Source organism: Lacerta agilis, chromosome 1 (genome assembly GCF_009819535.1).
Source record: "Lacerta agilis isolate rLacAgi1 chromosome 1, rLacAgi1.pri, whole genome shotgun sequence".
NCBI classification, from domain to species: Eukaryota; Metazoa; Chordata; class Lepidosauria; order Squamata; family Lacertidae; genus Lacerta; species Lacerta agilis.
Genome location: NC_046312.1, coordinates 62,632,254 through 62,649,654, shown reverse-complemented (window position 1 = coordinate 62,649,654; position 17,401 = coordinate 62,632,254). Strand labels below are relative to the sequence as shown.

The 17,401-nt window shown below is 38.6% G+C and overlaps 1 protein-coding gene across 2 annotated transcripts in view; it reads right to left on the bottom strand.

The window, feature by feature from the left end:
• ELP4 (elongator acetyltransferase complex subunit 4) overlaps positions 1–17,401 on the bottom strand; it is a 146,899-nt gene that overhangs the window by 13,466 nt on the left and 116,032 nt on the right. The window contains exon 10 of one of the 2 annotated variants that reach the window (XM_033151352.1): positions 11,007–11,183. The exons of the other annotated variant lie outside the window; for it this stretch is intronic. Coding sequence (XP_033007243.1) covers positions 11,160–11,183 — 24 coding nt within the window. The 3' untranslated portion in view covers positions 11,007–11,159. Of the gene's footprint in view, positions 1–11,006; positions 11,184–17,401 lie in introns of those variants that run through there. 2 annotated transcript variants of the gene reach the window in all.

Genomic DNA, 17,401 nt, shown 5'->3' with positions numbered 1-17,401 from the left:
TGGGTTCCTACAGTCTACCTTGGGTGTTTTTCCTTGAACACTATATTTTCCTGGGTCCATGTAGAATCCTATAACACTCATTAGCATCTTCTTCCCAAAATATTGACAGTAGTGGAAATGGAGTACAGAAGAACTGGACTGCAGTGAGTCCGTAGAGTGGTTGAGGAATGGTTTTTATTAAAGAAAGGGATTCTGAGAAGAGTCAAAGTATAAAATGATCCATTGATCCATGATGGATGCTTAGTTCTCAGCTTGCTAAACCATGGCCAGGAATGAGCAAAGAGACTTCATCTTCCTTGCTCTCTTTCCCTGCATGGACATGTTGGTTTAATATTAAACTATAGTCATTGCATCCAAAATGAAAAACTGTGGTCTCCCTTCTTCAGCACATCCATTCTGGTTTAAATTGGTCTTCAACAGGTGGCTCCAGACTCCCTAAAGGACTCTGGGACTTCTTTTTATCTGCTGTTTACCTGTTGATCAACTTGGAGTACAAATGAACACTCCAAGACTAATTGCCTATTTTAAAGGTGTTCAGCAGTTTCATTGTTATATATTATAGGATTGATACAGTTTTCCTAAACCAGGAAAAACAGCTCCAGGAAGCGTTGTCTGATCTGTAGGATCCTGCACAATCTATCAGTAGCTTCATTTAATAAATGAATGCTTAACTTAGGGTGGGTTAAGGTCTTTGAAACAAGACTCTCTTAGTTGCCAGATTAATTAAAGACTGAACATATACTATATATTTTGTTGCCATAAATATTTAGGGGCTATTTAGGGGCTATATTTAGGGGTTGATTCTAAAAGGCCAAAGTTAACATTTAGTTTTATTTCTTTTAAATACTTCATTAATTGCAAGATACAAACGGAACAAATTAATCTCATCTAAAAGTTCTTGGTGTCAATCCAGCAAAGAAACTGTGTAGAAGCAGTTTTCTGTGCTTGGTTGTCCCAACTATGCATCCAAATGCTGTTGCTGAAAGAAAATAATCCACATCCAGAAATCTGTATCATGTGGCTAGTTGTTTTCTTAAACCAGGGGTGTGAGCCTCTGGCCCATGTGCCAGTCTTGGCCTGCAAGGTGTTTGAGGCAAGCTATGTCCACCCACCCTATAGCTGATTTCAGGCAGGTAAGGGCGGGGCTTGATTGAAACAACATCCATGTGGTTGTCAGGAGCCTTTGAAGTGCTGCACAAAGTCAGGATCCGAAGCTAAGCAGGTCTATCCTTCCTTCACATCAGCCGATACGTTGGGAAAGCAATCTTGCTTAGCACTGAGCTTGGCTGTAGGAATGAGCTCTGTGGACCTGAGTCTAGTGCTAAGCAGGATCACCCCCATTGGCTGATGGGAAGGAAGAGCGATCCTACTGAATTTGGGCACACCAGAGAGCTCCCTAGAATTAGAATACTGCCACTTAAATCAGTGGGTTATATTCAGAGGAGGGGAGGCAATTTTTGCTGATCACTTCTTCCCTCTGTAGTCCCCAATGAACCTGAAAAATATGTTCTGGAGTGTTGGAGGACTGTCTGAAACAGCACAAAAGGAGTGAGGGAAGCTTCATCCTGAATGAAGAATAGGCAAAAATTGACTCCTGTTTCCTTTCCATGAATGGGAGCCTCTGCTAGAGGTGTTTGCAGAAGGGCTACTCTGGATCCAAGCTAATGCGACAAACCAGACTGTAAAAAGTTTGAGCATTAATTAATATTTCTGGATCCCAATAAAATAAAATACAAATTGAATCTTCTCTCTTTCCATACAATGTGTATATGATGATGATCTTCCTAACATAAAAAGACATCCACTGACTTCCAAAATGCCTAATGCAACTTTTATTTGCCATTAAAGTTGAGTTCATGCAGCAAATATTCATGTTGACTATGTAAAGCTGTATCGACACTTCATATATATAAAATCAGATTACCTAATAGTGGTGAAATGGTTCCTCCATCTCCACTGGTTTTGCAGACAGAGCTTTAAGTTATTATCAAAGATGCTGAATGGATGTCACAAAAGATGTTGTCCTTGTCCTATACACAGTCATTTGTGTCTCCCTTATTTCATTAGCCAGTTTGTTACTAAGCAACTCACTTGCAACAGGAGGTATTTTAGAAGTATAGTGAATACCATCATTACTACTTAGTTTCATTCTAAGACTTTCACTCCCAGACCATTATGTATCCATATGGACAACCATAGGAGAGTGCTTCTGGATTCAGCTCTATACCTTGAGGCTCAGGCAGCCTCAGTGGTTAGAAGTGCCTTTTACTAATGGTGACTGGCTTGACAGCTACAGCCATTCCTGGACCGATAAAGCCTTGCCACAGTAGTTCATGCATTGGCTACTTCCAATACTAGATTTCTGGGGCTTCTCTCATGCTTGATCCAGAAGCTGCAATTAGTGCAGAATGCTGAAAGCATGATTGCTGACAGGAGTGAGGCTTTGTCAGCATATAACATCCCTGCTCAGAGGTGTTACAATTTACCTTATTGGCCCGAATATAAGCCACACTGTTTGGTTTGTTTTGTTTTGGTTTTTTTTTTTTTTTTAATACAAATTCCGACCGTGAAAAGTTAAAGTGTGGCTTAAATTTGTGACCTTACAAAAATTGGCGTTGATGATATCGCTGCTGAAACAGACATACGGTAAAGTGGAACAAAGAAATGTTTTATTGCCAATTTGTGAGCTTGAGCGCCTGCGGAATTGTAGCAATTGAATAGTGATTTGCGATTTTAGCGATTGTAGGGTAACTTTTGCCAGCTTGCAAGATCAAAGGCTCCGAGTTACAATTTTCAACCTGTAACCCAATTTTAAGGGAGCGGCTTATATTCGAGTATTCTCTCTCTCTCTCTCTCTCTCTCTCTCTCCTTTAATTTTAAAGGTGTGGCTGATTTGCGGGTATGGTTTATATTCAGGACAATACAGTACTGTAGTATATAAAGCCCTTAGCAACCTGGGACCAGTTTATGTACAAGATCACTTTACCCAACATGTGCTGACTCGACCACTTTCATTGCCAGAAATGGCACTACTATGGGGGCCACATAATGCCCAGTCTACTTTAGTAAGAACTCAATCACTTAGTTTGGCAGCGTCTACACTTTGGAACTCTGCCCCCCCCCCCATTGATATCAAGCAGGTGCCTTCACTGTATTCTTTTTGGCACCTGCTGAAAACACTTTTGTTTAGATAAGCCTACCCAGATGCTTAGAAAGTTGGGGTAATTTTTATCTGTTTTTGTATTTTAACTTTCGTATGCTTTAAAGTATGATTTTCTTGTTTTATCTTTTTGTAAAGCGTTTTGACACTAATTCTGGGCCAGAGGAGTTAGGACAGCAGTTGCCGACCTCAGAAGACACCAAGGGGGCTGTGAAAGGCACAGTGCACAGAATGATTCCTGTCACCCCCCAGAGGGGAAAGAGAAGGAGGAAATGGACTTGGAGAAGTCTTTTTCCATTCTTGATCTAACCCCTTCAGATCCAAGGCTCCTAATCGTGGATGAGTATGGTGATAACTCATTTGCTACCTTCCATGGAGTAAAGGAGTACGACAAGGCTGTATATTGTCTCCCTGCTTATTTAACTTATATGCAGAATTCATCATGCGAAAGGCTGGACTGGATGAATCCCAAACCGGAATTAAGATTGCCGGAAAAAATATCAACAACCTCAGATATGCTGATGATACTACCTTGATGGCAGAAAGTGAGGAGGACTTAAAGAACCTTTTAATGAGGGTGAAAGAGGAGAGCGCAAAATATGGTCTGAAGCTCAACATCAAAAAAACTAAGATCATGGCCACTGGTCCCATCACCTCCTGGCAAATAGAAGGGGAAGAAATGGAGGCAGTGAGAGATTTCACTTTCTTGGGTTCCATGATCACTGCAGATGGTGACAGCAGTCACGAAATTAGAAGACGCCTGCTTCTTGGGAGAAAAGCAATGACAAACCTAGACAGCATCTTAAAAAGCAAAGACATCACCTTGCCGACAAAGATCCGTATAGTTAAAGCTATGGTCTTCCCAGTAGTAATGTACGGAAGTGAGAGCTGGACCATCAAGAAGGCTGATCGCCAAAGAATTGATGCTTTTGAATTATGGTGCTGGAGGAGACTCTTGAGAGTCCCATGGACTGCAAGAAGATCAAACCTATCCATTCTCAAAGAAATAAGCCCTGAATGCTCACTAGAAGGACAGATCCTGAAGTTGAGGCTCCAGTACTTTGGCCACCTCATGAGAAGAGAAGACTCCCTAGAAAAGACCCTGATGTTGGGAAAGATGGAGGGCACTAGGAGAAGGGGACGACAGAGGATGAGATGGTTGGACAGTGTTCTCGAAGCTACTAACATGAGTTTGTCCAAACTGCCAGAGGCAGTGAAAGATAGACGTGCCTGGCGTGCTCTGGTCCATGGGGTCACGAAGAGTCGGACACGACTGAACGACTGAACAACAACAACACCTTCCATGGTGACAATATTGAAGAAAGGGAATTGCAGCCTGGAGATGAAAAGCCAAGAGGAAGGAGTACTGAAACCATAAGTACTCCTGCCTTTGTAACTAATCCCAACAATATCAAAATAAGCTCCAAGAGACAAGAGGGGAAGACTTAAGAAGAGAAGTGCTTTTTTTAAAAAAGTACAACCTCATTAGTTTTATTACTTCCAGCAAGTCATGGTTTTGCAAACTTAATCTAAAATAAGCACCGTTTTGATATAATATGGATTCATCTAACCCCTAAATTGGTCTGGATAATTAAAACACCCCACCTAATTTTATTACAGAATTGATATAATGACTAATAGCACAATCCTATGTATGCTTACTAGAAGTTCTACAGTGTTCAATACTACTCTCAGGTAACTGTGCATAGGATTGCCATGTACATCTTCTTCAAGCTGTCAAAAATATAAATATGTAAAGCTCCCACAAAACTATCTTAATGTTAATTCATCATCATTAGATTGTAAATTCATAGCACTGAATTTACAAATAATCAGTTATAACAATTTAATTAAAAACATTGTCCGAATGATTTAAGCCTTTTTAAATGTTTCCAAATGCCCAATGAAGAGATTTTATATAGTACAAGAAACATATGTCTCATGTCATGAAAACTACACTTGAATACATAACATAGCTCCATAAATAGATTACACTTGAGATAGCCCAAAGAAAAAACCCCACACAAATTGTAGAAGAGGTTGTACATGTGTTAAATCACAAAGTCAAAGTGTAGAAATATTATTCTGACACCGTGAATGAATGTCACTTGCATACTTTTCCAAAATGATTTCTGAAGACATATTAAAGGCGATTTGTGTTCACATACTCATGGTTTGCACTATTCTGTAGTGCTTTTAATAGAAGATTAAAAGCATTATTTGGGTTTCTTCCTTCAATTGGAAGGCTTATTTTTCTTGTTTGACTTTCCTGTTTGGAAAAACCTTACATAAAAAATTGCAGAGAATTAGAGACTGCTAGTAGTTGCCCTCTTCATCTTCTCCATACCTCACACTGACAGAAATCTAAAATGATATGCTGAATTTGAGCTGAATCTAATTTTACTAAATAAATAAATAAATTCCTTCCAGTAGCACCTTAGAGACCAACTAAGTTTGTTCTTGCTATGAGCTTTCGTGTGCATGCACACGTCTTCACACAAAAGCTCATACCAAGAACAAACTTAGTTGGTCTCTAAGGTGCTACTGGAAGGAATTTTTTTATTTTTTATTTTGTTTTGACTATGGCAGATCAATATGGCTACCTACCTGTAACTAATTTTACAAAGTCTGTTAAAAGTTAGGGACTTTAGGGTCTTTAGATTTCTATTGGAATGGGGTTGGAAAAGATGGAGAGAACAGCTAAAGTTTTGCTGTACATGGGCTGAGATCCAAGGAGGTGTTCCCAAGGACTTGGCCATGCCCAGTAATTATTATTACCTCAAACCTTTTTAAAAAGTTCCCCTCAGTCTCCACCTTGGTTTGCAATATGGCAGATAAGTCTGTTGTTGAAGAAACACAGGGCAAAGGGGCTACGGTTTTATGGAACCAGTTGTGAGGGTGCTCCCACCATACCATGTAGCAAATCACTTTTGAAACTGAGAATTTTTCAAAAGTGATTTAGTAAATGAAACCTCAGCACAACAAACAAATGAATGAATGAATGAATGAATGAAAACCCCTCTAGACGTGCTCAAGTCCTTGTAGTTCTTTGGATCTGATCCCAGCCAAAATGCATCAGAGTTGTCACAAGATTCATTTGTGAAAGTAGTTCCTGGTGTCTTCTAGTTTATGATTAACAGAGAAGATTTTTTAAAATCATAATCTCAAACTCAACAGAGACAGTTGAATTTCAACACTGAAATCAGTGCAGTCATGATTACATCTTTACTGAATTTAGAAGGGGAACACTGCTTCTAATCTCTAAACTGACAGAGTGCATAAAAAGGCACATACAGTTATTTAACCAAAAGCTTAAAAAAATAAAAAAAAATATTTAAAACTGTATTAAGATAGATAAAGGAAGTCAGAGCAAAACTGATTATTCACTATTGTGGTTTTTAAGTTTAAACAGCTCTTAAGTTTAAACAAATATACCCAATTAAAGCATAGGTACCATGCAGCAACAAATCATCAAAGGTGGAATAGCATCACCAAATGTAAGATTTTATTTTCATGCATGTATATTGGTAGAACTAGCTGAGTGGCTGACTTTGCATATCAGTACATGAGACCTTAGTGGAGGTAGACAATCAGTAGACTGGTTATGGAGCAGCCATCAGGAGTGGAAAAACAAAGTATTGGAACAAGATCAGAAAAAAATATCTTTGCTTACAGCAGTAATACATGGAGTTCAATTTCAGTAAGTGAGAAACGTAGGAAATTTTAATGACTGACTAAGAGATAGCATTACCAAGGTCAAAGACAATTTCTGAATGAATAATCATTGTATGACCAACTGTAGTTACTATTTTTTAAATACTTATGAATTAGAAACAGTATCCTAAATGCCACAAGAGGAATAAATATTAATAGGCCAATTACACATTTTGAACAGAATATTGCACAAGAAAAAAGTAAAGGGCTGCTGTCAAAAATATACAAACTCGTATTATTTGCAACCAATACAAATGGCTCTGAGAAACAAAACTGGGGAGGATTATTAAATATTAAAATAGCTGAAGATGAATGGAAATAGGTGTGTAGAAACTAAATACATTTCTGGTAGACATGACATTAAGAGAGAACTATACTCAGTTCATCTCTCGTAATACAACACAGATAGTACTACACACAGTTACAAAAAGCAAAACTGTATTGAGATTTGTCAGATTCATACAGGAGGTGTAGCAGAAGAAGAGGCATATTTGCCAACATTTGGTTGGAATGCCTTTGGATAAAAAATATATATCAGTAAGACATCGTAAATAGTATCAGCTGGGACATTTGTGATCCAAATGAATGCCCCAATGTTACTGGGAGCAATTAAGTGACAAGTCAGGAAGGAGCATGTAAGTATGTTGACTATAGCATGTATTCTTTTAGCAAGAACATGGAAATCAGCAGTTTTGCCAATGATTGGTCAGTGGAGAAGAAAGATTCAGATTACCATATATATGAATAAAATTATGGCTTATAAGTATAGAATCATAGAATGGTAGAGTTGGAAGGGAACCAAAGTGTCATCTAGTCCAACCTTCTGCAATGTATGGGAAGAAAGAAGGTATTCTGCATAGAGTCTTCAGAAACACTGGCTTCTATCCACACAATTTTGGAATAGATACAAAGCAAGAGAATTAGCACTTGTGGACATTTTAGCAATTCGTTGTAGAGTTTACATTTTTTCTTAACAATTGAAATGACTCTGTTCTGCTTTTTATTGGTTTATTGCTTCCTGTTCGGCTAATTTGTTCATTCTTTAAGTAATTGAGTTTGAAATATGATATAAAACCAGGAAATGAGAATCTTTATAGACCTCTGTTAAATTAGAACTCATCTTTGTTTCTGGTGAAAGTAGCTGGTTATGCTGATGCTTTCTATGATTTTATGGAAAATAATAATACAACTCTAATGGTTTGGGAACAGTGTTATAGGGCAAATTTAAGCATTTGAAACTGTACCCTTGTGGGTACAGCTGGACAAAGGAAGTAGAATCTGATGGCATATCCCTTTTAAAGCCAGCACTTCCTGGTGATTTGCATGAGTGTAGCAGTCTAGAAAGGCATTACTGTTTCCAGGAATTTACTCCTTTTGGAGAGATTTTCATATGTCTGAACCATGCACACGAAAGCTCATACCAATAACAAACTTGGTTGGTCTCTAAGGTGCTACTGGAAGGATTTTTTAATTTTTTTACAGTGGTACCTCAGGTTACATACGCTTCAGGTTAAGAACTCCACTAACCCAGAAATAACGCTTCAGGTTAAGAACTTTGCTTCAGGATAAGAACAGAAATCGTGCTCTGGCGGCGCAGTGGCAGCAGGAGGCCCCATTAGCTAAAGTGGTGCTTCAGGTTAAGAACAGTTTCAGGTTAAGAAAGGACCTCCGAAACAAATTAAGTACTTAACCAGAGGTACCACTGTATTTTGTTTCGACTACGGCAGACCAACACGGCGGGCTACCTACCTGTAACCATTCCTTAGGCACCTTAGAGACCAACTGAGTTTGTCTGTTCCAACTCTACAGACAGAGACTCTCACCTAAGAGATCTACAGCAAACCTTTTTAGAACTAAAATATCCACCTGATGAAGTTAAACAACAGATCAACAGAGCCAGACTGATACCCAGAGAGAACCTGCTGCAAGACAGACCCAAAAAAGAAAATAACAGAACACCACTAGTAATCACATACAACTCCCAAATTAAAACAGTACAACGCATCATCAGAGATCTACAACCTCTCCTAGACAATGACAGTTCTCTTTCTCAAGCTCTGGGAGGAAGACCCTACATCGCCTACAGACAGCCACCCAATCTCAAACAGCTCCTCACCCACAATAATACTACAACAGGACTCAACATGGACACTGGTACCAGAGCCTGCAATAAACCCAGATGCCAACTTTGCTGCCACATAAACCCAGACAACACCATTACTGGTCCCAACAACATCAAACATACCATCTCAGGACTATTTAATTGCTCATCTTCCAACATTGTGTATGCAATCAAATGCCAACAGTGCCCTTCAGCTCTCTATATTGGACAAACAGGCCAAACCCTACGCCAAAGGATAAATGGACATAAATCTGATATCAGGAATCACAAGACAGAGAAACCAGTAGGAGAACACTTCAATCTCCCAGGACATTCTATAAAAGATCTCAAAGTAGCTGTCTTAATACAAAGAAATTTCAGAAATAGACTGGAAAGAGAAGTGGCTGAATTACAACTAATCACCAAACTTAAAACCACAGAGAAACCTGGTCTGAACAAAGACATTGGATTCTTATCTCATTATACATAACAAAGCTATCTTTAGCCATCTCACCCCTTGCCTTTCCCTGCAAGACTAATTACAGCCGTTAAGAGTCTTAACAGGTTTTCCACACCTATCAGCTGATCACCCATTCCCACCACCCTTCTTAGCAATACCCCTCCCCACTGCCTCACTATATTTAAGGATCTGGTAACTTCTGTTTCAGTGTATCTGAAGAAGTGTGCATGCACACGAAAGCTCATACCAGGAACAAACTCAGTTGGTCTCTAAGGTGCTACTGGAAAGAATTTTTGATTTTGTTCATTCCTTAGGCATTATTCTCATTCTATTCAAAGATTGTAATTTTCATCTTATTTGTAAACAGGTTTCTATATTTAAAACTTACACTACTTAAAAATGATATTGCACTTAAACAATCAGATAAATGTTATATATCTAGTGGAGTGAATCAGGTATTCAAGTTAAAATACAAGTGCCCTTTATTTTATGACTGACTAAATCATTAATCAAGATAGGTATGAGGAGACCAGTTTACTGTGCTGTCAACTGCCCGGCAACCATTCATAAGAATTGTTTTTAGTAGCACTGCTGTTCCTGGAGACCATGGCTGTGTTAGCATATGCCCTTTTCATACTCTGTTTTAGATGGAAAAATAAAGAATTCAAAAAATAAAAACTCATTAATGGATAAATTTTCAAAAATACAACTGGCATCTTAAAACTTCCATTGAATCATTTAGCTGAACAGCAAGATTTTATGGAATGAAATTTAATCCTACCTCAAGATTAGAGTACATGCAAAATTAATATTTTATAAGAAGTTACACTTCTAAAATGAAATATTACTTTAACTATGAATAAATGCACACAATTAAAATTATCCCAGTTTCAGAAAGTGCTAAGAAAAAACTTAACAACCTTGTTCAAACCTACTATTATTCCAAACACCAATTCATAATACTGTTACATTTTCTCACCTACCAACCCACACAATCAATACAATTTCTCCACAATCTCGTCTTTCTGTTTTGAACATTTCTTACCAACCACACACTCACATTTTTGCATAGGCAAAGAATGTATAGTGCACTTGCTTTTTATTGCTTCAACATGAAAGAATTACAACCATTCAAAGTTATTAACGATGAAAGAAGCACAAATGTTTTACACTGAAGGGGCAAGACAAATTATTTTAAAAATAGTACACAGAAATATGAAAACTACAGGGCACTTGCCTGCCAATTTTTTTTAACCATCTAAAACCTAAAGTTTGCAAGTTTGGAAACAGGAGAAGCAGAGGTTTTACATGCATTTATAAGCCTACTGACTAAAGTGAGATTTAGGACAATATGCACACTATAATGCTAGCTGCCGGTGAAGGGGGCTTCACATTACATTTTACTGCATCGCAACTAGACACTCAGGTTTAGATCTCCTTTCTACTGGAATCAGGTAACATTGCTTGAGTGCTGAATTGATGCATGGAGGTAAAGGGATGGATGGAGGGCAAAAGGTTGAAACTGAATTCCAACAAGAGCAACAATGCAAATATGGTAGACTGGTGGTTGTTAGATCCAGGATAGAGGTTCATGACTTGCACTCCAAGTATGTAGCCTGAGAGTACTCCTGGATCACAGCTTGTAATGGCTCAGGTAGTTTCAATGCCTGTTGCTTGCTCCAGCCATTCCTGGATACGGATAGACTGCCATGGTTATCCATGCCTCAGTAACTTCCTAATTTGATTGACTGAGATATAATTTAATGAAGTTATTATTAAGTTTTACATGTGGAGTCATTTATTACATACTATATTATGCTCTGACCCACCATGCAAGCTTTGAGCGAAGGGCAGGATATGAATGCTGAAAACAGATGCAGGAAAATTAGTTAACAGTTATTTATTCACAGATAATGTAAATATGGCTATTCTTAGGACTCCTCCTACATCTGGTGTTCATAAGCTCTCATCCTTGGCTTTTTTGGAAATCTTTATTTTTGCACATCCCTTAAAGTTTATTGTTACTACATTATAATGTTCTGTGGATTATATTTTATTATTATAGTGTTTTAATTACAGCCCCTTATTTTTTGGTACCTAAAAGTGCAGTTGCACAACCTCAGGATTTTCTGTTTCTTTAATATATTTTTTCTTTGCCCAACATAGTATTATAAACCTTGATAATGTCCCCTTTACTTAATTGTCCTTTTACTAATCAAAAAAGCTTCATCTTTATTGGGAAGATGGATCAGCCCTCTGATTTTAGTTGGCCTTTCTCCCAACACCATGGTCTCATCAATGCACTAATACTCTGCAGCTTTGCCTATTTGGCCTGGCATATGGAACAATCAGCATCTCCAGAAAGTCCTGAACTTCAGCCTCCTACTTAATAAATAAAAGTTGGCTTCTGTGATCTCGCAACCACAATTCTTAGTGTTGTTTGTAATCTTATGTACCACAATCTGCAACTCTTCCAAAAAGCAACACTCTTTAGCAGTTTGCCTACTCAGTTTATATCCATGAATTCCACATCAGGCAGACATGTCATACAATAAACATATTACAAATTCCATTATCAATGTTTCTAATGATTTAATTTCCCACTACATAGACATCACCATTCAACCCTGGGAGTCTTCATTGTCTAGGGGCACTACATGATCTTCCTCTTGTACCCTCAGTTATAGGGCACTTATACCTTGAGACTCATGATTTTCTTTTGCTTCAAGTGGCGCTTGGTTCTAGCTAGGGGTGGAGAGCTCAATTTCTGTTTTGTGTATGTTCCTTCCACAGACCCTTCTGCTCTATTTCAGCAGTACTCTTATAAGTTCACAGTGAAAATAAATATGTAGTTACAAGGCTGAGATGGTCTGCCTTTTAAAAACTTTCTCCATGTTATTTTATACAGGTAGTAGATGCTTCAAACATATAAAGCCCAGGTGGCATTGCGACTGCTGCACATTTATTCAAAATGGAGCCACAAATGTCTCTAGGAACAACAGATGTGATGATGTGCCATCCCTCTGAAGAAAGGGGGGGAAATATGGTTGCACCCATGGGGAAAGTTTTTAAAAAGCCAGTCTTCAAAGCACTTCATCTACTATAAGCTCTCCAAGTATGAAAACTGATTGATAATAATGGCCCAATCTGTCTTTTCACTTTGGAATGTGAACTGAACCAATTCTTTGACCACCCCTAGTTCTACCAAGATATTTATTGACACTTAAGAACATGTGAAGCATAGAGCAGTTTCACATGCTTCTCAAATATTCAATTATACACCAAGTACAGTTTTTGTTCCTCTCTGACAGAAAGGGAAATTATGCTGTAGTTATGTTCATTACTATATTATATGTATCATATCATATATTGCTAGTATCAACTGAGAAACATAACCGATATGCAAGATATAGCAGAAATGTAGTTGAATGTTAAATATGATTATGGAATTCTGTTTTCCAGGTTTTGCTCAGTAGTACATGAAATGTTAAAGCAATATCCAGAAGAACAATTCTTCAAGATAAAAAAAAGCTCCTGATTGGCATCAGGCAGGATTTTGGCATTAGAGCAGATTTATACTTGATGACATGTCAAAGCCTTTAAACAAATACTGCAGGTTTCTTTTTGTTTACATGTTCATCTTTACTCACTCAACCATACCAGGAAAATAAAAGATATATTATACATATTATACATCTGGAAATGAAACAGTTAAATCAAAACTAAAAGCAACAGGCAACTGCACCTTTTATCATAAAAGCTGAAGTATTTTTTACAGAAGCAATAGGGAATCAGAAGGCATGCACAATCCCAAACACCCCAAAACAGAATGAGGCATGAATTTGAATTAGTTGCCATACATATTATGACTAATGCTATGCTACAACAAAGACTTTGAACTAGCAAGGATCACTACTGCTACCTTGACATCAAATAATAGCAAAGAAAACAGCTGAGATTATATGGAATCCTTGAAGCTTTTCACCATAGTTGGTACGTTATGCATGCCAGTTTTATTATCTGCATAAAATTTCCAGCCAATGGCAAACTGCATAAACTCAACATTTAATGAGGCATGCTGTCACCATGAGTCATACTTCCAATTTGCATATGTGAAAGACATAAGTAAATTCATTCAAATTCATGCAAATTTAAAGTTGCTAATTACTAGAACTGAGTATGAGCTAATTTTTAAAAGTGTCTGGGATACCTTCAAAGACAAAAGGCATCAAAATGGTTTATCCTGATAATCAAGAATCTTCTATGGGGTATTTTGTAATTCTAAAAAAATCTGATTTACTTAACAGATTAGTCCCCACCCAGGAGACCAGAATATGCACTCCAACCAGATTTGTGAGATCAGGTCACTGAGGCCACTAGAACAAAAGGAGAATTAGCTTCTGAGCTCTGTTTCAAAAGGAATTTGTTATTTTTTGAGCCCTAGAACTTCAGAAGTCTTTGCTCCATGAGGCTCCTATATTGGACATTAGCTGGGAAATTTTTATGGACCTGGAAACTGGGGAATGGTGTGCCACTGAACACCTGCATATTATTACAGATGAAAAGAAGCATACAGAACTCTAATATCATTGATACTGATTATGAAAGGCAGTAGACATGGAGAAAGTTCTGGTCTATTGATGGGACCATTCTCTGCTACTTGGAAAACAAGGTGCCAAAGGTTTTATGATAACTAATACTAAAATTATCATTTTAATAAACTCTGTCACTGACACCTAACAGTTATAGATATATGGGTTACCTACTATTTTCCCAGCGCTAAATTTCTTTTAAATTACTCAGAATATGGTCATAATTGTTACATAACCACCAAGGCACCATATGTTATTTACATTGTTACTTGTGCAGTTTATTGTACAAACAAAGAATTAATCATATATAAAACATCTGATTGTAAGAACAATTGGTTGATAGGAATCATGTCAAACAAATGGAAAGCAATGCTAATACAACAACACATTATTAGATACTGTTACTTTTCAGCACTTTCCAAACAAATCCTTGCTATGGCTCAATATATATTTTCCTCCCCTCCTCTTCATATACTTTCTTTTTACTATGAGATAACAAAAGGCATCTTTCGTAAGCATTCTTTTCCAAGTAATCAAATTTTATTTATATATTTTCCTATTAGGGCCTTTTGCTATGATCATGTGTGAACTTCGCTTGTATTAAAATGAGTGGAAACACATAATTGTTACCAACTACCAGAGTCATTATTTAGAATCTCTTACTAGCTGCCAGAATTGAGACTGCCTTTCCCCATATGAAACTGACTCAGACCCTGCAATCATCACCTGAGCGCCTTCTTTGTGAGTCTCCTCCATGGACTCAGCAATATACAGTGCTGTCAAGTATCCCGTTTTCCCCGGGAATCTCCCTTATTTCAAGCAGTTTCCTGCTGCCATCCCTTATTTTTCATATCCCTTTAATTTCCCATTTTTTCAAAGGAAGCAGCTCCTCTCCCTCCCCCTGCTGGCCAGGGACTGGGAAGACCTCGCCTCCTTGCAGCCTCAAAGCAAGCGGGAGCCATTTCCCGCGCTTACAGGGGGGAGTATTTGGCCCCCTGCATCAGCCCCTATCAGCTGCTGCCGAGCCCCTCAGCTAGACAATAGGGTTAGCTGGGTGGGAGAGCCTGGCTGCCTTTGAAAACGCCTTTGTAACTTTTTATCCGGAGCTTGCTGAGCAGCCAAGGCGTCATAGCCCACGGGCAGCGTTTCCAAAATACAGTAAGCCTACTGCCGCGCGTTCACACCAGTGCCGCCCACTTTTGCTTCTGGCTCCGCCCACCACTGCCATGTGACTGTCCCCGGGATAGGTGATGCTGCTGATCCCTTATTTTCAAATCCGAAACTTGACAGCTATGTATATAGCTGCAAATAAAGTATTTCGAGTACAATATACAAAGCATTTTCAGAACAGTTTTTATGTGTGTCTAGATTCCAACCATCAGAGGTCTGGAGGATGGCAACATGAGAACGGGCCTTTTCTGCATTGGCTCCCTGCTTGTGGAATGCTCTCCCCAGGAAGCCTCACCTAGCACCATTATTATAAAATCACCACTGCTTTGAACCCAAATTGCAGTTTTTAGGCTTATCATAAGCTGGTCAAAGAAACTCAAAAGAAGATGCAATAGTGTATTAACATGTTGTCACTCACTTTCATAACAACAGTGCAAATACAATTTGGTCTAAATGTACAAATTGGCAAACAACAATGTATAGGTTCTTACCCCTCCATACTGAGATATAAGAGCTTTGAGGACCAAATGTACAGGCTTCACTCATTTTAAGTTTTAAAGGGGTTGCTAGTTTTAGCTAGGATGTATTAAACACAAACTAGTGATTAAATATAACAAAGTGGAGAGCACTAAACATTTGCAGAACATATCTTTAAGACACCATTTGAGGTACAGCATGTTACCAGTTTAAATTTTGAAAGCCAATTAAAACACTGCTTCAACCAGTTCTGTTCCAGGCATAAAACTTTCTAAGTTACCTGCAATATCTTTAGGGGCCAGGCAAAAATGTTCATTTTCAACCAGGCCTTTTGGCTGATTAAACATTGTTTGTGTGTTGAGAGGGGGGGTATTGGTATTTTGTTTTGTTTTGTTATTCTGTTATGCATTTTGTGGTCTTATTTTGTGTTTTTTTAATTAAAGATTTTCTTGATTTACAAAAATGTGTGCAATGTCTCTCTCGTATTTTTTCCATGTAACATTTTTACAAATCAGATTTGGTTGTTGGGACATTAGGGAGGGAAGGGGTAAAGGAGGTGGGTGGGATGGAGGGGATGGGTGAGGTGGGGTGATGATGTTTCTATTTTCCTTGATATATGTAGGGTTTGGTGTCAGCGTTGATTGTGTAGGTTATCTGTTGTTTGCTTGTGTTTCTTTGGCAATGAGAGAGGTCGGGATTGGCGTAGGGTGTGATTGTTCATTCGTGGTTGGCTGTGGTGATCTTTGGTTTTCTGTGTGAGTGGGGCTGGTGGGTGTTTTAGGTCAGGTTAGCCATATTGATTTGTATGCTGTTGGTAGATTTTTGTCATTGTCTTGTTGGGCTGTGTGTGTGATGAAGGGGAACCATACCGGGGTGAAGGTGTCTTCTTCAGTTTGTCCCCATGTCAGTTTCAGGTTACTGGTTAGTTTTTCTAGTAGGGCTGTCTCCCATACTACTTGGTACCATTGGTCCATGCTTACTCTTGACAGGTCTTTCCAGTGTCTGGTTACGATGTTTCTGGCTGCTGAGAGTAGATGGATTATGAGTTCTTTGTGTTGTAAGTGGGCATTATTGTCTTGGAAGATGTTTAGTAGGACCAATTCTGGGGTGGTTGCTAACACTTGCTTGGTTATTTTACAATGTTTGGATTTTGGGGCACTCCCACCACATGTGGAAGTATGTGCCTGTGGATTATTTTGTGTTTTTATGTTGTAAACTGCCATGATTTTTCAGCTGAAGGGTAGTGTGTGTTGTTGTTGATAGTAGTAGTTCTGGATCAACATTAGAAATTCACTATTTCATATACGGTCGGGAAAAGGTCCCAGTAGCCTTTGCATGCAGCTTACAGAGACCCCTTAACTGCAGTACAGATATATCCGCAGACCTATGACAAAAAACCTGGAAAATGCACCTTCCTTAGGAAAGGGAAGGCCTCCCATTGCAAGACAGATGCACTTATTCAGTCACTGGTTGCACTGGGTGAAGGGGATATCACACCATGCTGCCTGGGTATGCTGGGAAGGGCTAAGTTCCCTTGCTGCCCCAAATTTTTGTTAAATGCTGAGAAGGCAGCCAGAGAAGCCACAATGAAGATGGAGCACTCTGCTTCATAGTAAACAAAAAAGGTGGGAAACCACCAAAGCCTCTTCCAAACTAGGACTACTCTGAGGGAGCAAACCTGGCAGTCCCACTCAAGTTGCAAGTTGGTTATTGAACTTGTTGGCTGA